At 41.4% G+C, this 24,390-nt stretch overlaps 1 protein-coding gene across 2 annotated transcripts in view; it reads left to right on the forward strand.

The window, feature by feature from the left end:
* CASR (calcium sensing receptor) overlaps positions 1 to 24,390 on the forward strand; it is a 102,484-nt gene that overhangs the window by 44,012 nt on the left and 34,082 nt on the right. For both annotated transcript variants that reach the window (XM_010370530.2, XM_010370529.2), the window contains exon 2: positions 20,993 to 21,419. In XM_010370530.2, the coding sequence (XP_010368832.1) occupies positions 21,235 to 21,419 (185 nt within the window). In that variant the 5' untranslated portion in view covers positions 20,993 to 21,234. The remainder of the gene's footprint in view (positions 1 to 20,992; positions 21,420 to 24,390) is intronic.

Below are 24,390 nucleotides of genomic sequence, written 5' to 3' on the forward strand. Positions count from 1 at the left end.
ACAGGATGCTAACCAGTCTCAGAGGACACCTTTCCTCTGGCCCAGCTGTTGGGTGGCTTACCTGGCTTTCTGCTCCAGTCCTGTCTCAGCATCATACACTTGCTGTTTGAAGGTGGCCATCCCATGAATGGGCTAAACTAGGCATTCTAGGACTGGTCAGGAGGTGGCAAGTCACCATGTTGATCAATTCAATTAGTAAAGGCACTGTTTGGGAAGAGAGAGGGGTCATTATCATCATCATATGAAGAGCTAATTTTTTTGAGCATTTACTATGTGGTAGGCTTTATGCTAAATTCTTACAAGTATTGTTTTAATATAATCCTTACAGCAGCCGTACTATTGTTATTCCTGTGTGGACAACGAGGAGACGGAGGCACATAAGGAAAAGGTTACTAAATGGGGAATAAGAAAACTCAGCTTCCATTCTTGCTCTATCTCTCTGTAATCTCAGGCAAGTCACTTAACCTTGCTTTCTGGTATATGAAACATCTGAATTGGATGAAATTATATGCATATGTGCATTTTTCTGGAAAGAGCAGCCACAATTTTCATCAGCATCTCAAAGACACCCATTACCCCTCTCCCACTCATACACACACACACACACACACACACACACACACACACACACAAACCAAAGAACTCTTGGGACTATCTCATCTTATAGCCTTTTTCACACTAAACAATCTACCTTACATTGTCTTCTAACATTGTAAGTACGAATGGGCTTGAGTAGTACTGATAGGCAGATTCAGATTACAGTCACCCCTGAGCCAAAGAACTCTCTGTGATTCAGGGGTGTGAAGGGCTCCAGGCTGCGCGCTGGCCTTTCCAGCACACCCGCATGTCCAGATAGCCATCGCAGGAAGGATGACATGGAGATGGGATCATCAGATTCACCCTCCACCTGCTTGCAACACCTCAGCATTTTTAATTCAGCTTGTTGTATTATTTACTTGCAACTAGACTCCAAGTTTATATTGCAACCTCAAGAAAAGATTCACAATCCCTTTTTTTTTATTGTGCTGTAAAAAGAATTATAGTCATAGAACCTCCATAGGGCTTGAAGTAAAGCAGCCATTCATTAAGCATCTGCTGTGTCCTGAGTATGTGTCCTGAGTAAGCTAGCAATGAACAAGACAGACCAGGTCCCTGGCTGCATAAAGAACAAGAGGGACTGTGGCAGGGAAGTGCCAGGCAGATGCACAGAGCACAAGAGTGAGGCCTGGAGAACCAGGAGGGGCTTCCTTGAGAAGTGGTGTTTGAGCCACTGAAGGATCCCTGAAGAATGACTCATCCCTGATGGATGAAGAGAAATGAATTAAGCAAGAGGCACAGATCAGAGGGGTGGAAGAGCATTCTGAGAGGAATGGGAAGGGCCCAAGGCAATAAAGAACTTGGTCCACTGGAGGAACTGAAAGGAGGGCAGGCTAAGTGCTGAGAGAGGGAGAGTGGTGTGGGAGATGCAGCTGGAGAGGAGGCAGGGCCAGTGTATGCAGGGCCCAGGAATCGCCAGCTGGGATGCTAACTGGCTGTGGGCTATTGGCAAGGCAGGTAAGAGCTCACATGTTCCATTTCCTTATCTTAAAGGTGAGAGTCTTGAATTAGATGATCTCAAAATCTCTTTCTGACTCTACTATCCTGTGATATTGTGACTTCAAAGAAAGTGAAATGATTGCTGAGAAAGAGAAAAGTAGCACCTGACAATCTGGATCTGGGTGATTCTATAAGCTAGGCCTTGGCATTCTCCTGTTAAACATAAACAACTTCACAGAACATCAACAGCAAGCAAGGTGTCTCTGTGACCATGATAAAGACAAATATAAGACCACCCCACAATCATGTCTGAACACAGACAAAAAACATTAACATTGTCCAAACCATGGAACTGACCAAACATTTCCCTATTCTGGCTCAGAGGAGTGACTGCTGCTCCTTTACCCTTACAGCTTCACTCTCACTTAGTCTTCCTCCCTTCTAGACAAGATTTATTATGATATGGAATCATAGAATATACCCCTGCTTCTGACAGCATGCAAAGCCCCACTTCCTTAAACCCTCCCTGAAATCGCCTACCACAAACCCCAGGGCTGTAAGTCCTTTCTAGCACCTTGTCGGTGTGGCAGCCCACAGCTCTCATTCTCTGCTATGGGTAATAAACCCAACTTGTCCAAGCACGGGGCATTCCTCATGCAAGTGCAGGGCTGACCGTGAGAAGTAATGCCACCCTACACTTTGCTCTCCGGGTGCCTCTCTTGTCTCACCAGTTCCAGCCCAGTCCTGGGGGTCTTTAGCTGGAGGGAGTTGACATCAGTCCCCTCCCCTGCTCTTCTCTAATCTCACCACACATACCCTGCTCTGGGCCTCAGGGTGTTGGGGAGTAAAGCTGGGAAGTAGAGGAGGAGAAAATGAGGAAGAGAAATGCAAGAGGGCAACTTCACAGGGGAATTTTGTCCACCTGATGATGTGGGAACAGAATTAAAACTGTCTCCAGAGCGAATGTTTCTTCTCTCACTTGAAGTCTGGGCTTCCTCGTTTTATGTCTATGCCCCACCCAGATTACGCATGGGCTACTTGGGAGGTTGTGGTATTCCTGTTTCCCAGCCATACACCACCACCTCCCCTTAAAGTCATCTTCACAGGAAGGTAACCAGCTCCCAGTGGAACTGACCCATTTGACAGTATCTAAGGGGAACAAAAATTGCTGCTGCTGCTGATTCAGATTCACAGCTTGGACTTCCCACCCTTAGCTAAAAGTTTTTCACTGGGGAGAGTCCCCACCACACAACCTACTCTATTCTGTTCATGTGAGCCAGTGGTAAACAAATCAGACTCCTGGTGCTTCCTGAGTCAGATAATAACCAAGGGAAAGAAGTGACCTCTTTCTCTGGACACAAAACCAACTACCGGACCAACTACTTACTCCTCTGATTGAGAAAGCTGGTGAAGTCAGCTCCTTTCAGCTTGGAGAAGCTGTTGCTCACATCAGGCACGTAACTGTTTCCAAAGCCATAGAAATGTCCAGTTCATGGCAAAAGTAGGGTTTTCTTTGTGCTCAGTTTCATGAAGAGGTCAGTCAACTTTTTCAGTGAAAGGCCAAATAGTAACTACTTTAGGCTTTGTGGGCTAATCTTTGCCATAACTACACAAATCTACCCTTGCAGCACAAAAGCAACCATAGATATAGTGCAAGTGATTAGGCATGACTGCATTTCAACAAAACTTTATTTATAAAAACAAGCAGGTCAGATTTGGCCCATGGACTGTAGTTGGCTGGCCCCTGGTGTAATGTAACCAACACGTGAGCACAGCTGAATAAGAAGAGGAATAATAACCTCTGCCCATTACTCTCTAAAGAGCTTACTTCTCATTAGACAGATTGAGAGATTTAAAATCAGTTTGGAAACTGCTGGAGGATGAAAGAAAAAGAGGGAGAGAAGAGAGGAGAAAGCAAACATGAGAGGATGGAGTTTTGTTTGTTTCAAATGAGTAATGGAAGAATCAGAGAGGAAAGGGTTCTTTCTAAGGCCTCTGCATAGCAGGCTGACCCTAGTCATCTCTTACCCTGACCAGCTGGTCAGGAGTCACTTACTGAGGCTCAGTGACTCACTGAGACTCAAGCTATGTGGACTAATCTGACTTCAAGGTCAGGTTTATAGAAACATATGTGGGCTTCTTTGGGGAAAGTTTATTTGAGACAGTCTTCCTCCGGACCATCTTCAGGTGTCATTAGCAATGGAGAATCTTCTCGTAGAGACAACCGAATGTAGCATGTTCCAGGATTTATTTTTTAAATGTTAGTTCCTGATTATTCTGGGCAAAGCTGAAGAAGGCAGGGAGACACTGAGAGTGCACTGCATCAGTACAGATTGTGGAATGTTTAGGACCATTTCAGTTCCTGAAGAAAGAGCCCCTGAAGAGCTCATAGAAAGGGCTCCCAGGAGAGTAGAGAAGGACCAGGGAGTGCTGTACACTTCTAACAGTCACAGGTATTGTGACTTCTTTTTTTTTTTTTTTTTTTGAGATGGAGTCTCACTCTGTCGCCTGGGCTGGAGTGCAGTAGCCAGATCTCAGCTCACTGCAAGCTCTTTCTCCTGGGTTCACGCCGTTCTCCTGCCTCAGCCTCCCAAGTAGCTGGGACTACAGGCACCTGCCACCTCGCCCGGTTAGTATTTTGTATTTCTTTTTAGTAGAGACGGGGTTTCACCATGTTAGCCAGGATGGTCTCGATCTCCTGACCTTGTGATCCGCCCGTCTCGGCCTCCCAAAGTGCTGGGATTACAGGTATTGTGACTTCTAACAGTTACAGGTAAACAGGGTCCCAGACCTTCCCATCTGGGACTGATGGACTGGTTGTGACGAATGTATACTCATTCCACAAATCTAAAAAGGGAATTAATAATGGAAGACTTAAGTGTAAAGTAGAGCACCCAAGACTCTGCTCGGAAAGGTAGACACAAATGATAACCACATAGGTAAATCCCCTGCTTGTGGCTGGGAAGAGAGGGTGAGAAGTAGTCTATCTACAGTTAATGGCCATTTTCTCTAGTTCACAGACCAAGCATATTGATTATAGATTCAGAAAGTTACCCTAGCTTTACAGCAATGACTTCTGAACTGTGCTTTCCTGGAATACTGGTTTCAAAAGATGTTAGCAGTTATTTTGCAGGAGAAAGGTTTCAGGGAAACTGAAGAATGAATTGACATTGACAGGAAACTGTTGTGTATCCATTCAAAATACATTTTTGTTTAGCTGTGTTATCCTTGGAGAAAAGTAATAGTGTCAGAAGAATCCTGGGCAACACAGCAAGGGCCTGTCCCTAGTAGTGGGACATGTTCCTGTGATACATGTCCTGGGGTAGTGGCATGTTCCTGTAGTCTTAGTTACTCAGGAATCTGAGGCAGGAGGGTCACGAACCCAGGAGTTCGAGACTGCGGTGAGCTATGATCATGGCACTGCACTCCAACCTGGGCAACGTAATGACACCGTGTCTCTCAAAATAATAATACATAAATAAAATTAAATTTAAACAATCATTCTTAGGAAACACATTTTTTAGAGCTCAGAACAGAATATGAACCTGGACAGATGCATGTAAAAGATGGTCTAGCAATGGCTTTCAAACTTGTTAAAACACAGGTTGCTGGGCCCCATACCCAGAGTTCATGATTCAGTAGGTTGGGATGGGATTTGTGTTTCTAACAAGTTCCCAAGTGATGGTGCTGATGCTAGTCCAAGGACCACACTTTAAGACTCACTGTCCTGCACCTGGCTCTATGCCCAACAGATAGGAGGCTCTTTTTACAGTAACAAGAAGTTTCTGTCTGAGGGTTACCACATTACAAGAAATCAATTGGATGGGTTTCCACCATGTGTCAGGATATATTGGCTGACCCAGCATCAAAGTCAGGGTTAGAAACATACATGGGCTTATTTGGGGAAAGTTTATTCCAGACAGTCTTCCTCTAGAACAGCTTCAGGTGTCCTTAGCAATGGAGAATTTTCTCACAGAGGCAACTGAATGTGGTATGCTCTAAAATTCATTCTTTAAATGGGGGTTCATGATTCTTCTTAGCAAAGCTGAAGAGGCCAGCTAATAAATCAACACATATTTCCTGACATTTCCTGACAGAGAGACATGTTCCTTCAAACAATGGGAACAAAATTCAAAATGAATTTAGAGGGGAGATAAAATTCAGTTTGAACAATTTCAATCTGAGATATTTGGGGATAAAAAAATACAGATATCGGTTCTGAAGGGACTACTCAAGCAAATGTGTATTAGGAAATCAAGGAGGCCCAAGAAGGCCAGAATGTGGACATGAGTCAGCCAAATTGTGGAGTTATGGACAAAAGCTAACAAACACATCCTGAAACCTGTCACATAAGGGCTGGGATGCAAATTCTTTTAACCTCAGGTCAGCCCCAAAGCATGGTACCAATTTCTGTTAACATGCTCTAAAAAATGACATGAAGAACTTAGAATAGGTTCTTGGCATATTAACAAATATCTCTAGAAAAATATGAAGTAGTCCTAAGCAGAAAAGTTTGAAAGAAATTTGGATAGTTAAGCCTGAAAAAAAGTGAAGATGATTCTACCTTTAAATTAATGAAAATTTTTGTCTCCAGCCTTTCATTGCAGTGATAAATTAGGCAAGAATAAATGGCCTTAATTTTAAAATAGATGTAATTTTAGTTAGCTGTGAAGTAAAATCTTCTTTAAAATGGATTAATGAAACACTGGAGGCTTGTTATTTTGAGCCTGGAAATTTGTAGAGATGCTAATTGTAGCTAACAGTACTTACGCTGTTTTTTTTTTTTTTTTTTTTTTTTTTTTTTTTTTTTTTTTGGCAGAGTCTTGCTCTGTCACCAAACTGGAGTGCAGTGGTGTGATCTTGGCTTACTGCAACCTCCACCTCCCGTGTTCAAGCGATTCTTCTGCCTCAGCCTCCCGTGTAGCTGGGATTACAGGAGTGCACCACCACGCCCAGCTAATTTTTGTATTTTTAGTAGAGACAGAGTTTCACCCTGTTGGCCAGAATGGTCTCAATCTCCTGACTTCGTGATCTGCCCACCTCAGCCTCCCACCTTGGAATTACAGGTGTGAGCCCCCCTACACCTGGCTGTCCTTATGCAGTTCAAATGTCTTTAAAGTTCCATAGAGCTCTTCCTTGGTTCCTGCACAATCTCAAAGCCAATTGAAGAAAGGAATTTCCATACTATTGAAAAAGTCCAAATGCCCACCAACAGGAAAATGAATGAATAAATTGTGATGTATTCACACAGTAGAATATTATACAGCAGTTAAAATCATGGATTATAGTAAAATACAATAATATAGGTGAATTTTATTAATATAATATTAAGTGAAAGAAGCTCAGAAGATTACATACAGTATGATACCCTTTTATAATGCTTAAAACAACTAAAAATTTTAAATACATTTTAGGAATATAGGTAGATACAATATAATCATAAAAAGGGAAGACAAGCAATGACCATAATGAAAAAGACTGACAGTACCAAGGGTGGATAAGGACATGGAGTGATAGAAACTCTCATAGAGTGCAGTGGAAAGATAAATTGGTACAACACTTTGGAAAACGTTTTGATAGTATCTACTAAAACTAAAGATACAAAAACTCTATGATCTAGCAGCTCCACTTCTAGGTATATATTCAACATATGTTCACAAAAAGACATGTTCAAGAAAGCTCAAAGCTGAGGGTGGAGCAAGATATCAGAATAGAAGCCTCCATTGATGGCTCCCCCTTACAGGAACACCACATTTTAACAACTAACTACACACAAAAAAGCACCATCAAAAGAAGCAAAACTCAGGTGAACAATCACAGCACCTGGTGTTAATTTCTTATTGCTCAAAGAGGCACTGAGGAGAGTAGGAAAAACAGCCTTGAATTGCTGACACAACCCTTCCCCTATTCCCCCAGCAGTGGCTGTGTGGTGCAAGAGAAAATCTGTGCACTTGGGGGAGGGAGAGCATAGCGAATGGGCCACTTGGCATTGAACTCAGTGCTGACCTGTCACAGCAGAGAGAAAAACTGTACTGGGCTCAGCTGGCATTCGCTGAGGTGGAGGGAGCATTTGGACCAGCCCTAGCCAGAGGGGAATCACCCAGTTAAGCAGTCGGAACTTGAGTTTCTGCAAGCCTCACCACCATGTGTTAAAGTGTTCTAGGGTCTTATGTAAGCTTGAAAGGCAGTCTAGGACAAAAGGACTGCAATTCCTAAGCAAGTCCTAGTGCTGGGCTAGGCTTAACACTAGAGCAGTGAACTAGGGCAGCAGGTGACCTAGAGAGACACCATCCAGGGTGGCTAAGGAAGTGCTTGTTCCACCCATCTCCCAACCCCAGGTAACACAGCTCACAGCAACTAAAGTGACTCCTTCCTTCTGCTTGAGGAGAAAAGAGCAGAGTAAAGAAGACTTGATCTTGCACCTTGGATACAAGCTCAGCCAATGTAGGATAGGGCACCAGGCAGAGTCATAAGGCCTCCATTCCAGCCCTAGTTCCTTGACAACATTTCTAGACATGCCCTGGGCCAGAAGGGAACTCACTGCCTTGAAAGGAATGAGCTAGTCCTGACAGAATTTATCACCTGCTGACTAAAGAGCCCTTGGGCCCTGAATAACCAACAGTAATACCCAAGTAGTGTGCCATGGGCTTTGGATGAGACTCTGAGAAGTGCTGGTTTCAGGTGTGACTTACTGCCTTCCCAGCCATGGTAGCTATGGCAAAAGATTCCTTCTGCTTGAGAAAAGTAAAGGGGATGTTTTCTTGCTGGTACCTTAGGTACCAGTTCAGCCACAGGGGTATGGAGCACCAAGCGGACTCTTGGGTCCCTGAGTCCAGGTGTAGTCTCCTAGACAGCATTTCTGGACCTGCCATGGGCCAGAGGGGAGCCCATTGCCTTGAAGGGTGAGTCCCAAGCCTGGCAGCGCTCACCACAAGCTAACTGAGGTGCCCCTGGGCTTTAAGTGAACATATGCGGTAGCCAGGCAGAACTCCCCCTGAGCCAGTAGTGGTGGTGGCCACCAGGAGGGGCTCCTCTGCCTTTGGAAAGGTGAGGGAACAGTGAGAAGGACTTTGTCTTGTGGTTTAAGGGCCAGCTTAAATGCAGTAGAATAGAATGCCAGGTAGATTTCTAAGGTTGTTGGCTCAAATCCTGGCTCCCAGTTGTGTCTCAGGACCCAAGGCCTGGGGGAGCTCACTGCCTTTAAGGGAAGAATACAAGCCTAGTTGGCCTCTTCACCTGCTGATGGCAGAGCCCTAGGACATTGAGGTAGAACATAGATGGTAGCCAGGTAGTGGTTACAGCAGACCTTGGGCAAGACCCAGTGTTGTGACGGCTTCAGGCCTAACCCAGCACAATCCCAGTGGTGGTGGCCACAGGGAAGCTTGTGTTACCACACCCCCAGCTCCAGGCAGCTCAGCACAGAAAGAAAGGTTGTGTTTGTTTTGGAGAAAGTAAGGAAGAGAACAAGAGTCTCTGCCTGGTACTACAGAGAATTCTTCTGGGTCTTATCCAAGACCACTATTTGGAAATATGCAGTCAGAGGAGACAAAAGAAAAAAGAACAAAAAAGAATGAAGCACACCTAGAAGATCAAGAGAATGCCCTCAAAGGGACAAATCTAAGAGTTGTTGGCCTTAAAAAGCAGGTAGAGAAATAGATAGGGGTAGAAAATAATATCAGAGAACTTCCCAAGCCTAGAGAAAGATATCAACATTCAAGAACAAGAAGGGAATAGAACATCAAGCAAATTTAACCCAAAGAAGACTACCTCAAGGCATTTAATAATCAAACTCCCAAAAGTCAAAGATAAAAAAGGATACTAAAAGAGCAACAGGAAAGAAACACATAACATACAACAGAGTTCCAGTATGTCTGGCATCAGACTTTTCTGTGGAAACCTTATAAGCCAGGAGAGAGTGCCATGATGTGTTTAAAGTGCTGAAGAAACAAGACCCAGTGATCTGTTGCCTATAAGAAACACACTTCACCTATAAAGATACACACAGGCTGAAAATAAAGGGATGGAAAAAGATCCTCTATGCCAATGGAAACCGAAAAAGAGCGGGACTAGCTATACTTATATCACACAAAATAGATTTCAAGACAAAAATTGTAAGAAGAGATGAAGAAGGTCATTATATAATGATAAAAGGATCAATTCAGAAAGAGGGTATAACAATTTTAAATATATATGCAGCCAACACTGGAGCACCCAGATATACAAATCAAATATCATTAGAGTTAAATAAAGAGACCACAATACAATAATAGCTAGAGACTTCAACACCCCACTTTCAGCATTGGACTGATCTTCCAGACAGAAAGTCAGCAAAGAAACATCAGACTTAATCTGCAGTATGAAACAAATGGGCCTAATAGATACTTACAGAACATTTCATCTAACAGCTGCAGAATACACATTCTTCTCCTCAGCACATGGATCATTCTCAAGTATAAACCATATGTTGGGTCACAAAACAAGTCTTAAGGCATTCAAAAAATTGAACAACTTAAAAAATAAATCAAAAAAGTAATCCCACTTACAGTAGTCACAAGTAAAATTAAATACCTAGGAATTAATCAAAGAAGTGAAAGATCTCTACAATGAAAACTATAAAACACTGATGAAAGAAATTGCAGAGGACACAAAAAAAGGAAATACATTCCATGTTCATGGATTGGAAGAATCAGTATTGTTAAAATGTTCATACTGCCCAAAGCAATAAAAGATTTAAGGCAACCGCTATCAAAATACTAACAACATTCTTCACAGAAATAGAAAAAACAATCCTAAAATTTATATGGAACCACAAAAGACCCAGAATAATCAAAGCTATGCTGAGCAAAAAGAATAAACCAGAGGAATCACATTACCGACCTTCAAATTATGCTACAGAAGTATAGTAGCCAAAACAGCGTGGTGCTGGAATAACAACAGCCCAGTGGAACAGAATGGAGAACCCAGAAACAAATCCATACACCTACAGTGAACTCATTTTTGACAAAAGTGCCAAGAACATGCATTGGAGAAAAGAGTGTCTCTTCAATAAATGGTGCTGAGAAAATTGGATATCCAAATGCAGAAGAATGAAACTAGACCTCTGTCTCTCACCATATATAAAAATCAAGTCAAAATGGACTAAAGACTTAAATATAAGACCTCAAACTATGAAATTACTAAGCAAAAACATTGGGGAAACTCTCCAGAACATTGGAGTGAGCAAAAAATTTCTTGAGTAACACTCCAGAAGCACAGGCAGCCAAAGCAAAACTGGATAAATGGGATCACATCCAATTAAAAACCTTCTGCACAGCAAAAGAAACAATTAACAAAGGGAAGAGACAACCCACAGAACTGGAGAAAATATTTGCAAACTAGCCATCTGACAAGGGATTAATAACCAGAATATTAGGAGCTCTAACAACTCTATAGGAAAAAAAATCTAATAATCCAATTTAAAATGAGCAAAAGATCTGAATAGACCTTTCTCGAAAGAAGACATACAAATGGCAAACAGGTATATGAAAAGGTGCTCAACATCATGATCATCAAAGAAATGCAAATCAAAACTACAATGAGATATTACCTCACCCCAGTTAAAATGGCTTTTATCCAAAAGACAGGCAATTATGAATGCTGGCAAGGATGTGAAGAAAAGGGAACTCTCATACACTGTTGGTGGGAATGAAAATCACTACAACCACTATGGAGAACATTTTGGAGGTCCCTCAAAAAACTGAAAATAGAGCTACCATACAACCCAGTAATCCCACTGCTAGGTATATATATCCAAAAGGAAGGAAATCAGTATATCACAGGGATATCTGCACTTCCATGTTTGTTGCAGTAGTGTTCACAAAAGCCAAGATTTGGAAGCAACCTAAGTGTCCATCGAAAGATGAATGGATACAAAAAATGTGTTACATGAACACAATGGAGTACTATTCATCCATAAAAAAGAATGAGATCCTGTCATTTGCAGCAACTGAATGGAACTGGAGGTCATTATGTTAAGTGAAATAAGCCAGGCACAGAAAGACAGACTTTGCATGTTCTAATTTAATTGTGAGAGCTAAAAATTAAAACAATTGAACTCATGAGCATAGAAAGTAGAAAGATGGTTACCAGAGGCTGGAGAGGGTAGTCGGGGAGTAGGGAGGAAGCAGGGGTGGTTAATGGGTACAAAAAGTAGTTAGAAAGAATGAGTAAGACCTAGTATTTGATAGTACAATGGGATGACTATAGTCAATAATAATTTAATTATATATTTTTAAATAACTAAAAGAATATAATTGGATTGTTTGTGACACAAAAGATAAATGCTTGAGGGGATGGATACTCCATTTACTATGATGTATCAAACTATCTCAGGTACCCCAGAAATATATATACCTGCTGTGTACCCACAAAAATTAAAAATTAAAAAAAGAAAGTTCATAGCAGTGCTGTTCATTAAAACCCCAAAGCATTCATTAACAGGAGACTGGATAGGTATTATGTGGTAGAATCATAGGAAAATACTATATACAATAATGAGAAAAAACAAACTATGGTTACATACAATATAGATGAATCTTGCAAATACGTTGGACAAAAGAAGCCATATACTACGTAATTTCACTTATATAAAGTTCAAAAACAGGAAAATCCCATCTTTGATGGTAGAAGTCAGAGTACTGGTCATCCTTGGGGAAGGTAATGACTCTAAGGAGGCATGAGTAGGGGCTCCGGAGTTCTGGTTCTGTTTTTTGATTTGGATGCTGGTTACGTGAATGTTTCCATTGTGGAAATTCATGTATGATTTGTGCATCTCTGATGTTTATTATACTTCAAGTAAAAATTTATTTTAAGAGTGAGAGAAAGAAGAGAGATAAAGAGAAGGGAGTAAAAATAGATAAAAATAACAAAAAGGATGGAAGGTATGACGTATCAATAAGCATAGTTTTCAAAATATATTTCAAAGGATATACAGTATGAATAGGTAGTAAAATCTAAGTAAAATCTTTTTTGCAGTGTTTTTCATGTTTAACGTTTATGTCTATTCATATAGCCATTGTTTTAATAACATTCTACCATATATTTTCCAGTTAAAAGTAATATAGTTGTCTGTATCCATGGAAGATTGGTTCGGGACCCCCTCAGATACCAAAATCTGCAGATGCTCAAGTCTCTTATATAAAATGGCATAGTATTTGCCTATAACCTATCCACATCCTCCTGTATATTTTAAATTATCTCTAGATTACTTATAATATCTACTATAATGTGAATGCTCCATAAATAGTTGTTATACTCTATTATCTAGGGACTAATGACAAGAAAAAAAGTCTGTACATGTTCAGTATGGATACAGTCATTCATTTTCTCCAAATATTTTCAATCTGCAGTTGACTGAATCCATGGCTGCAAAACCCACATATATGGAGGACCAAGTGTACATGTTTATTTTGTTAAATTTCAAAAACAAAAAATAAAACAGGGAAGAAACCAGAATTCCATCACTGAGATCTAATCATCCTTAACATTTTGGTGTGTATCTTACCAGTCTTTCTGTCTTATGATTTATGAAGTTTTTAAAAGGATGGGGTGGAAAGGGAAGCAAGGAATAATCAGCATGTGGTTGAGGATAATGGCTTCTTTGGTGCCAACATGGCACATGTATACATATGTAATAAACCTGCACATTGTGCACATGTACCCTAGAACTTAAAGTATAATAATTAAAAAAAAAAAAAGAGGCACAAGAACAGGATGTAATACAGGAACCCACTGGTAGGTTACTATGGATGTTTTTTGTTGTAGTTGGTAGATTAATTATTAAAAATAACTTAGGAAATAAAAGTGGGCCAGGTCTGGACCAAGAATGAGGATGTGTCACCAACCCGAGATTATGATCAATCCACTTTTGTGTGCCTGTGGTCCAATTAAAACTAAAAGAATTCTCATAATAAATAGATTCTGTGCTGTAATTGAAAGTAAGTTTAGTCCTCTGAAGTCCTAAACTGACATTTTAAAGACAAACTACGCACTGACAAGTCAAGGGGGAAAAATTACTTCCCTTTTCAGTAAGAAGAAGCTTGCCCTTTGGTTACTAAACCTCACATAGTTTTACAATGAGTTGTGAATTCCAGCTCCTGTTCATGATAAAATTGGCCATAATGATTCAAACATTCATGCGTCAGAAGGTTTCAGTGTAAACCAGATAAACTTCCCAGGTCCCTTCTACCTCTAAAATTCTGTATTTTAGATTAATGACCTGGTGTGTCTACCCACTCAATTAATAAAGCAAGAATGACTTTTCCAGACCCTTTCCTGTTAATTACACAGAGAATTTCAACTGGGGACAGTTCTTATTGCTCACAGCAAAAATCCAGATTTATTGGTTTGTTTTCGTGTTTATATCCCTGTTGCTCTTAATAAAAATGAAAGGCTTAATGTGGTGAGTAAATCGTGGTAAAATATGTGCAAGAATATAAAATAATGCACACATAATGTTAGAACACTAAAATGCATGCTTTTGGTTTCTATTTTAGCTACAGCGGAGCCACAAATTTGGCTTACAGCTTCCTAACACTCAAGACAAAGAGGGAAACAGGAGAAGAGAGAAGATTTGTAATGCCTATAAAATAATTTTGGTCAGGTTTTCCAAAGAAAACGAAAATTTCTGTGTGCTTAGAAAGATGTCCCTATGATGTGTTAGAACAGGCTTCTATCAACTCTTGAGAGTCAATGGTTAAATATCCAGAATTTTTACAAATATGTTGTTAAACCATTGATAGCTTGAAATTGACCATAGTGGGAATATTTAGCAAACACTTCAAGTCAGGACTTGTTTTTCTTTTAGAAGACAGTTTGCCAGCACACCACCACATGTCCCCAGTTGTCCTCAGACAGAGACACTGTATGAGGTCAGGAGAGTCGCAAGTGGGTGGAGAAAGGCTCAGTGTACAACTTTCTGTGTACGATAGAAACCCATCCCTCAGGAGTAGAAGAGAACAGAAACATGTGCCTGAGACCAGAGAATGATTTCAAAGTTATATATATCAGCAGTCACCCACCCCACCTGAGTCCTTCTTTCCAATAATACCCTTTGGAATTTCATACCTGGGATTACAAAAATTGCTATGCCCATTGAGGGGCAGACATATCTCCCTATTCAAAGATACACCTAAACAAATGGGAGAATCTCAGGTTACAAACTTTATGCTTTCCACTCAGTCAGCACTTCCAAGCCTGTGTTTCACAGCATCATGAAAAGTGTCCTTCAGGGAAGAAAAAAAATGTCCCATACCAAAATAAGCAATAATGTTTATTGCGGGACCTCTTAGAGCCTTTAAGGAGGCATATGTGCCCCTGTGGCGGAGTGTACATTAGTTCCCAAACTTGTTTTACCCCAGAACACTTCCTAGTGACACATCTTGGGACATCAGACTGGGTAGTCAGGGTTCCTTACGATTTGGAGAGGCAATCCCAGGACATTATTCCACAGAAATGTTTCTTTTATGTAGGACTTGAGGCTCTGGCATTTTTGTTTATAAAAACATGAGTTGCATATCTTCGCTTTTCAAATGAACCACTTCATTAACTCTGTTGGTGTTCATACATCCATCAGCAGAGCTGACTTAAGGCATGAAGGAAACAATTCAGGACAAGAAGTTTCTTAATTTCCTGTGGGCTGTGTCCCCAGCAACTCACTCAGTCCTATGATGGACACAGAGTTTGTTATGTTGCACGCAGTACACACAAGTATGCATCCACTCAACCATCATCATGGAGCCCCTCCATGTTCCAGGCCATGGATGGGACAGACCTGGCCCTGTCTTCAAGGAGCTCAGGATGCAGCATTAATGAATGTCAGCTTCCTCTATTTACTGCCTTTCTTTGCTTTGTCTAGGCTTCTGCCTCCCCACTTTGCTCTGTGCCCTGTGCTGCTCCTCACCACTCTTGTTCATCCTTTTCCCTCCCTTCCCTGATAACTTTTTCCAATGACTCACAAGAACCCAGCTTAGCTGTTGTTCATTATGCTCCTGTCTTTGCATTTTTCCAACTCAATTAAGCCATTACCAGAACTAAATGAGGCATGGACTCCCCAAAAGTCACACCTGTTGTCAGGGAGATGGAGGGCAAGACTGTGTACAGCTGGCAGGCAGACAGCAGAAGCCGGGCTTGGGCTTGCGGGAGGCAGCCAAGGGTGACCGGGCAATTTGTGTTTCCCCCAGCGCTGAAAGAGGGCCCTCATTTTAAAACAAGATGTGCCTTGCTTTGGTACAGAAGGAATGAAATCTGATATAGAACTAGGGATGGCCATATTAGTGATGGCAGGTAAGATGTCCCTAATTCTTTGGCAAATGTGCACCAGCTGTGTATAGAAACCCATCTTGTGGATGTCTCTTCAGCAAGAGGTAAAGGAAGCTGCAACCACAGCCAGGCACATGAGTTTGGTAATTATTGATTAAACTTTTTCAGGTTTATTTTTCCTGTTCACCCTCATTAAAACATACACATTTCACCTTTCTGCAATAGTGGCTTCAAACCCTACTGTTAGTATCTTTATGATCCTTGTGATGAAAGAGGGCAAAGATTACAGTACAATAAACCAGAGACATAGCAGTGTACTCACCTTATGAAGATAAATTCTATTGGAAATCAAATTTGATCTTATAACTATCTTTTTCCTAGGCAACCTAGAATTTTTTTTTCTGCAATCTAGGAATTCAGAAGTAGTAGCCTTTGAGCTTACTGTGCCCTTAATTTACTGAGTGATTTTATGTTCAGAAGGTCTGCGCCTGCGTTTTCTCTATTTGAAATGTGAGCAAAATCATTCTGCTCTAGAGATTCACAATTTCCAGAAATGTTGAGGCCAAGAGGTGAGAATAGGGGTGGTTTTTATTTGGAAGAAAATTGAAATGTGGTAGTGTTGTTCACTCCTAACTTTGTTTTGCTATCCTCTGTTAACTTGTCTTGATTGTGGAACTTGGATTAGCCACATACCTACTCTTTGGACAGCAAGTTCAACAGACATTTTTAGAGCATCCATTTAGTACCAGGTTCTTTGTTTGATGCTGAGGATGCAGCTGTGATCATGGAGAAGCCTCTGCCTACAGGAACCATCAGTCTTGTGGAGTGACCCCTTCCCTGTCCTGTCCAGGAATTGCCCAACCAGCCTCTGGTCTTTACTGGGCACACTTCATGCATTTATTCAACAAATATTTGTGAATCATTTGTGCCAGGTGCTGTGCTGGGTGCTAGGCAGCAATGGTGAAGAAAAGAGACAGGCCTTGGCCTCATGAAGTTGACTTGACTTAATTCTCTTAATTAAGAGACTTAATTCTCTTAATTCTCTCTGTCTTGACTTAATTCTCTTTCCCAGCAATCACCAGACAGAGAATATCACTCTTTGCTCTGTGCTCCCTCAATACTTAATCCATGCCTCTTTATAGCATTTAGATCAATGTCCTTATAACACACCTTTCTGTCTCTTTTTAAACCATGAGCACCTTGAAGGCAAAAATTTCAACTTTCTTTCCCTAGTGTCTTGCACTCCCTAGTATCTAGTACATAGAGAGCTCAGCAAATGGTTTTTGAATGAGTAAATCATTACACGAATTTGTAACTTCATGAACCCATGAAACCCATTGACCAGTCTGCCCTCATCTTCCATCTCCGATCCTTGACTGAAGAGCCTAGTAAGCCATTATCTGTCCGTACTGAAACACTCCTCCTGATGTCAAGAACCTTCTAAACATAAAACCACCTGGTGCACGGCTCATTTCTTCTTCCAAGATGTATCTGCCATTGAGAGAAAGAACAAATATTAGCTTCAGCTTTGTAATACTCATTTACAGGAAGGCAAGCATGATTATATATGATTTAAATGGAATAAATGTATAGTAAGGAGAACAAATGAGTTTATTTGTGATTCTTTGCTAGATACTGTTGGAGGTAACTACAGTAAGAAAAATATATATATGATAACAGTGGTTTAAACCAGTCAGAAGCCTTTTTTCTCTGTCAGGCAAAAGTCCAGAAATAGTTCAATATTAAGGTTCTGCACTATGAAATGCTTAGTTCATGGCACCATCATTCCCTAGGTGGTAGCTCCTTGTTCAAGATGGTCTCCAGCTGTCATATCCACCTCCGTGCAGCAGAACAGAGGAAGTGGGGAGAAGGGATGAGGGGCAACCAGGAGTCAAGTACAAAGAAAATAAAGCTTTTACAACATGGAAGGTGGAAGGTGATGGGAGCCTGGACAAAGGCACTGGCCATAGGAGTGTGTAGGAGAAGGCAGAGAGGGAAGCAATGGCAGAATCACAGGACCAGGAGACTGGATGTTGGAGGACAGGATGATGGTGGATCTAGAATGACCCTTAGCTTTGAAAGCAAATTCAACCCTGGCAACTGGACTCAAAAGGGTGGTTTGAAGAATACATTAGACTGAGAGAGTTAACTGCTGCAAATTGACCCCAAATCTCTCCTTCCTTTATTCCTTCTTGCCATGTATTTTCTGTTAAATGAACTAATTAAGTTAATAAACTTCTCCAAGTAGTTAATATTTCACAGGAAAAATTTAACAGGTCTCAGTGACTAACCCTAGCCAGTTATAATGTTCCCTCTCCTACCTAATTCAGTCCACGGGACTCCTTAAAATTCTGAGTTCTTAAGGCATTCTTAAGTCAAGTGCCAAAACTGCTCACTCGAGTAAGCTGAATATATAAAGAATCTATTTCCCCATCTAGAAAGTGGACTTGGTATTACCCTCATTACAAAATTGTTGTGAGTTTAAAATACATAGAATGTTTAAGGGACCTGGTACAATGCCTGGATCAATAAATGCTCGTTTCTGTCTCTTTCCAAAGTACTTTCTTTTTTAATGCTTTTATTTGACAAACATTTATTCAGCATTTCCTATTTTAGATACTGTACTAAGTGCTGGAGGGCAAAGTTAAATTTAGAAAAAAAGTTACTTTTTTTCACTTCTGAGTGTTAAGGTAAATTCTGATTATTTAGACCAGCATGCCTACCCCCTGGACTGGGAGCTCCTAACGATGTAAACATGCATGTGTTTGTCACCTTTATATTCCCAACACAGGTACTTATTAAATGTATGAGTGAACATATGTCCAGGTTCCAAGGAATGAAGCCAAAAATCTAAAAGCAGGACTAGGGTCAGAAAACTGGGGTGGTCATGGATGTTCAGACATTACAGGAGGAGATTCCATGAAAACTGAGTGTCTGCTGGGGTGGTCCTTCCACCTGAGGCCCAGCACACTCTGCTAGGAATGCTGTTGGAGGAGAAGGTAGAATTCCTAAGGACCAAGAGGCACCATATGACAACAATTAAGAGATTGGGCTCTGGAATCAGACATTTATGAGCATAACTATAATAAAGTGTGATGAACCTTCCAAGAGGGAAGCTCAAGATCCAAGATTTATATAAGAGACTATGTTCTTATAGGTGGACCTCCCTCACCTAAGGGTTCAGGGAAGGTCTCCTTCAAGAGCCTTGCAAATTGCTCACTGCACAACTGAGGGGTTAATGTGGGCTGAAATCCAGCCTGTGTTCCACTAAAGCTGTGCACCTTGACTCAAAGCTGTGTGCGCCCCAGAAGGAGCTCTTTTCCTCATTCACCAGAAGGCCTACAGTTCACCCAGACATGCCCCACAATTATGGACATCTGAAAGCTGAAAGATAAGTAGATGTTTTCCAGGCCAAGTTTAGGCCAGAGGGACCAAGGAGGGGAACAGCAAGTGTGAGGTCTGAGCATTTTAAAAGCCTGATGTACTTGAGGAACTGAAAGAAGTTCAGCAAGGCTGAAGTGTGACATTCAAAGAGAAAACTGACAAGAGTGGACGGGTATTCATTAAAGCCAGTATTTTCTATGAGTTTACTAGTTACATTGTGCTAATGGCTGGCTCTCCATGCATTATTTTGTTTAGATCACAGACATTAAGTGACTTGCCCAAAGTCATATTAGAAAGTAGTGGAACTATGATTCAAAGCCAGGTTTAACTCCAGAGCCTGTGCTCCAAAGCACTTGTCCTGTGGCATCCAAAGATTTGCAAATTGCAAAAGAGCAAAACTGGAGATGGGAATGCCAGTTAAGAAAGAGTTGCAGAAATCCTGGTTAAAAATGATAGCAGGGCCAGGCGTGGTGGCTCACACCTGCAACCCTAGCATTTTGAGAGGCCAAGGTGGGAGGATCACTTGAGCCCAGGAGTTCAAGGCCAGCTGTGGGCAACAGAGTGAGACCCCATCTCTACAAAAGAAAAAATTAAAAATCAGCCAGGTGTGGGTAGCATGTGTTTGTAGTCCCAGCCACTTAAGAGGCAGAGGTGAGAGGACTGCTTGAGTCCGGGAGGTTGAGGTTGTAGTGAGCTGTGATGGTGCCACTGCATTCCAACGTGGGCGACAGAGCCAGATTCTGAAAGACGGAAAGGAAGGAAGGAAGGAAGGAAGGAAGGGAGGGAGGGAGGGAGGGAGAGGGGGAGGGGGGGAGGGGAGGGAAGGGAGGAGAAGAGAGGAGAGGAGAGGAGAGGAGAGGAGTGGAGAGGAGAGGGAAAAAGAAAAAGAAAAAAAAATGATGGTGGACTGAAAATAGTCTTGGAAATGGTGTGGAGTAAACGGATTCCAGAGAGGTTTAGGAAGTAGAATCTATAGGGCTTGGGGGTTGTTTAAATATGAAGGACAATTATGAGAACAGAAAGAAGAAAAGATGGCTCCTTATTTTATGTCTCTGTGGATGGTGTGTAATCTTCTAAGATAGAAAACAGTGAAGGAGAAACAAGTTCGGTAGGGAGGTGAGTTTAGGACCTGTTAAATTCAAAGAATCTGTGGAACATTCATGTGGCAGTGTCCAGTTGGCAGTCCAGTGCTTGGCCCTGAACCTCAAGGCAGGCTGGATATTTAGCCCCATCAACCTGTAATTGGTAACTGACTCACAGGGTGAGTGAGATAGGGTGTTGGTCAAGCTGGTCTTGAACTCCTGACCTCAGGTTATCCACCTGCCTCAGCTTCCCAAAGTGCTGAGATTACAAGCATGAGCCATTGCACTCGGCTTCATCCTATATTTTCTATAAGAACTCACATGTTGAATAAAATATCGCTAATGTTATTATAACAAAAGGAGCTGCTGCTACTAATAGGCCAAATTTATGCCTCATTCACACAGGAAAATGAATGGATTAAAATCCAGCATCAGCACCAGTGGAGGTCTTATCAATGGCCTCTTTAAAATTTGACCTTTCATAACCTAACACAGTTCTTCCCCAATATGGGCAATTGAAGTTTCCTGTATTTTACATAAGTGCTATAAAAATGTGACTCCAAGCCAGGCCTTTTCAATCTGCCACCCCTAGACCCCTCTAAATGGAAATTCTGAGCCACCTCGGTAGCAGCAGTCATAACAAGATGGGATTTAAGTTTAGCTGAATCCATTTTGTCTTTCTTTTCTTTTAGAAGGCATCACAGGAGGCCTCTACATGATGTGGCTTCCAAAGACTCAAGGACCACCCACCTTACAAGTCTGCAATGAAGAAGGCAGAAATGGAGATTCAAACACCACTTCTTCTGTTCTTTTATTAATCACTCTGTAGACATGTGTCCCCACTGCAGCGAGTGAACTGCTCCAAGGGAGAAACTTCTGGGAGCCTCCAAACTCCTATCTGTCTTGTCCCTCGCCCTGGAGAGAAGGCAGAACCATGGCATTTTATTGCTGCTTCTGGGTCCTCTTGGCACTCACCTGGCACACCTCTGCCTATGGGCCTGACCAGCGAGCCCAAAAGAAAGGGGACATTATACTTGGCGGGCTCTTTCCTATTCATTTTGGAGTAGCAGCTAAAGATCAAGATCTCAAATCAAGGCCGGAGTCTGTGGAATGCATCAGGTAAGAAGAGGGGCCTAATCTGCCAGTCTCTTCTCTTCTGAGTGGTCGGAGAAAAGCTGCACCAAACCCAAAATATTTTTTTCGAGCTGTGTCCTATCTTTTCAATAATAGTGATTGATTGGTAATCATGCTGAAGCTTATTGCCCCCACAACCTGCCTTTTTTTTTCCCTGAAGACTTCTTTTTAAATAAAATGTCAATTATGTTAAGTAGAAAATCCATGCATGGCCTGTTAAAGCACCTGGTGGTCATTTGGTGACCAAATGATCATCATTCACCTGGCAGCAGTGTTGCTTAATGAAAGACTAAGTACCTAGAAGAAAATTTATTGCAGGTCTTGCAAGCCTGAGTAGTAAAATCCCCCATTGACCTTACATGCTCCATTGGATAATAATACCTGAATGCTGGCTGCCTCACTCTTTTCCTTTCTTCCTTTCTTCCTTTCTTTCGTTCTTTCTTTTTTTTTTTTTTTTTTTTTTTGCATTTAAATTGAAAGAAACCACAGTAGTCAGCATGACCCAGGCATCTTCAAACTGTAAAATGTAGTCCATAGCATTTTGGAACTACTGCCATTAGAAAGTCTTTTGCATAGGAAGGTTGCCACCCTCCCCACCCCTCATCCCACCCCACCAAGACAGAATGCATCTAACTCTCTCAATAGATTCTCTCTGCAGCCACTTGAAGAGAGCTAATGTCTCATCAAATATTTTCTTCTCCAAGCCACATAGTCTATTTTATGGTCATTTTCTCCATGATATGCTTTCCAGATCCATCATCATCCTGGTTGTCCTCCATCTGATGCCCCCTAATTTACTGTGACCCTTTTAGAATATAGTCTCCAGGGTGAAGCACATCTCTTTAAAATAGGATCTGACTTCTGCAGAATACAGTGGACTGTATATCACCTCCCCTAATCTACACTGGAGACTATGACTGTGCTCCAAATCTGGACCCATCTTCTAGAGAGACTTGCAACTTCCCGAAGGGATCCAACACTTTTCCTTGCTCTTCCCAATAGCTGGAAAATGAAAATGAAAACTAGAATTGTTCCAAGAAAACTGGATTTCTGTTCATGTTCTAATGAGAGCTAGTAAATTGATAATATTTTCATATTTTTCTTATGAATGCAGGAAATCTAAGTGCAGAATTGCACTGATGCTGATGGCATCCTTCACATAACCCATGTGGACAAATATTGTGTTGCACCCCGCTGCACAGAGCTGTACATGTGCCCTGTGTATACAGACCTAAGATCAAGCAAAAGGCTTGCCCTAAAATAATATATATTTTCAAATTATGTTAAAGATAATAAAATTAGCTTAGCAGCATAGATGTTTAATGTAAAAAAACTGTGATGTTTCATAATAACTTTGTAGGTTTAAAACAAATAGTTAAAGAAATACATGGGCCGGGCGCGGTGGCTCAAGCCTGTAATCCCAGCACTTTGGGAGGCCGAGACGGGCGGATCACGAGGTCAGGAGATCGAGACCATCCTGGCTAACACGGTGAAACCCCGTCTCTACTAAAAAAAAATACAAAAAACTAGCCGGGCGAGGTGGTGGGCGCCTGTAGTCCCAGCTACTTGGGAGGCTGAGGCCGGAGAATGGCGTAAACTCGGGAGGCGGAGCTTGCAGTGAGCTGAGATCCGGCCACTGCACTCCAGCCTGGGCGACAGAGCGAGACTCCGTCTCAAAAAAAAAAAAAAGAAACACATGAAGGAAACATAAAGAAAATGGTAAACAGAAAACATCACATTAAAAGTTAGACCAAGAGCTTAGGGAACCTAACAATACAATGGAGTACAAAAAATCGTATATCTCACCTCCTGTCACTGTCACTGAGTTCAGGTAGTGAAACTCACAATATAAAGAAAGAACCTGGTGAGTTGTTTTTTCCTCTAGACACAAATACACTGATTCAGCACATTTACTGAGTCCTCACGCTGAGCAAAGTGCTGGGGAAGTGAAAACTATGTCTCTGACCCTATTCTCTTGTTAACTTGTTTGATTTTTATTTAAAATGTTCTTCTTTGAAAAGCAATGCATGTTCATTTTTTTAGACACAGAGTATAAATAAGCCAAAAGCACGTAATTTTAAAACTAAGCATTCCACCATGCAGACATGACCACTGTTGTACACCCCAGAATAACCACTGTCTGTGTATGGCTTTCATAGGTTTGTTATTTGTTTACAAAAATGAGATCATTCATGTCCCTTTCCCCTTGACCTTCAGGAATGTCATAGTCTAAACTTATGACTCTGCAAATCTGATCTGAGGTTATTTTTAGGCACCCACATATTAATATCCTAATCTATTTATGTTTACCCTGGTCTTTTTCTTATACATCTACATATTGCTTTTATTTAAGTGCCTCACATTAGCTACTTCAAATTCATTGCTGGAGAAGACAGATACAAATTATTCAATGAACTACAAATAGCAATCTTTTATTTTTATTTTTCTTTTTAATATTGTCATTATTGCGCTCTGTCTCTGTGTGAGGCACCATGCTGAAGATTTTGCATAATTATCTTATGTCATCATCTTCACAGTCACCCTGTGAGGCAATTGTCATCCTCCTTTTATTTTTATTTATTTATTTATTTATTTTTGAGGTGGAGTCTCATGCTGTTACCCAGGCTGGAGTGCAGTGGCAGAGTCTCAGCTCACTCAACCTCCATCTCCCAGAGTCAAGTGATTCTCCTGCCTCAGCCTCCCATGTAGCTGGGATTACAGGCACCCACCACCACTCCTGGCTAATTTTTGTATTTTTAATGGAGACAGGGTTTTGCCATGTTGGCCAGGCTGGTTTCGAACTCCTGACCTCAAGTGATCCACCTGCCTCGACCTCCCGAAGTGCCGGGATTACAGGCGTGAGCCACCACACCTGGCCATGTCATCCCCATTTTAACAGAGAGGGCTCTGTACAGAGCATGCCATGAAGCCAGAGAGTAGTAACAGTTCCATGATT

Source organism: Rhinopithecus roxellana, chromosome 1, assembly GCF_007565055.1.
Source record: "Rhinopithecus roxellana isolate Shanxi Qingling chromosome 1, ASM756505v1, whole genome shotgun sequence".
Lineage (NCBI taxonomy): Eukaryota > Metazoa > Chordata > Mammalia > Primates > Cercopithecidae > Rhinopithecus > Rhinopithecus roxellana.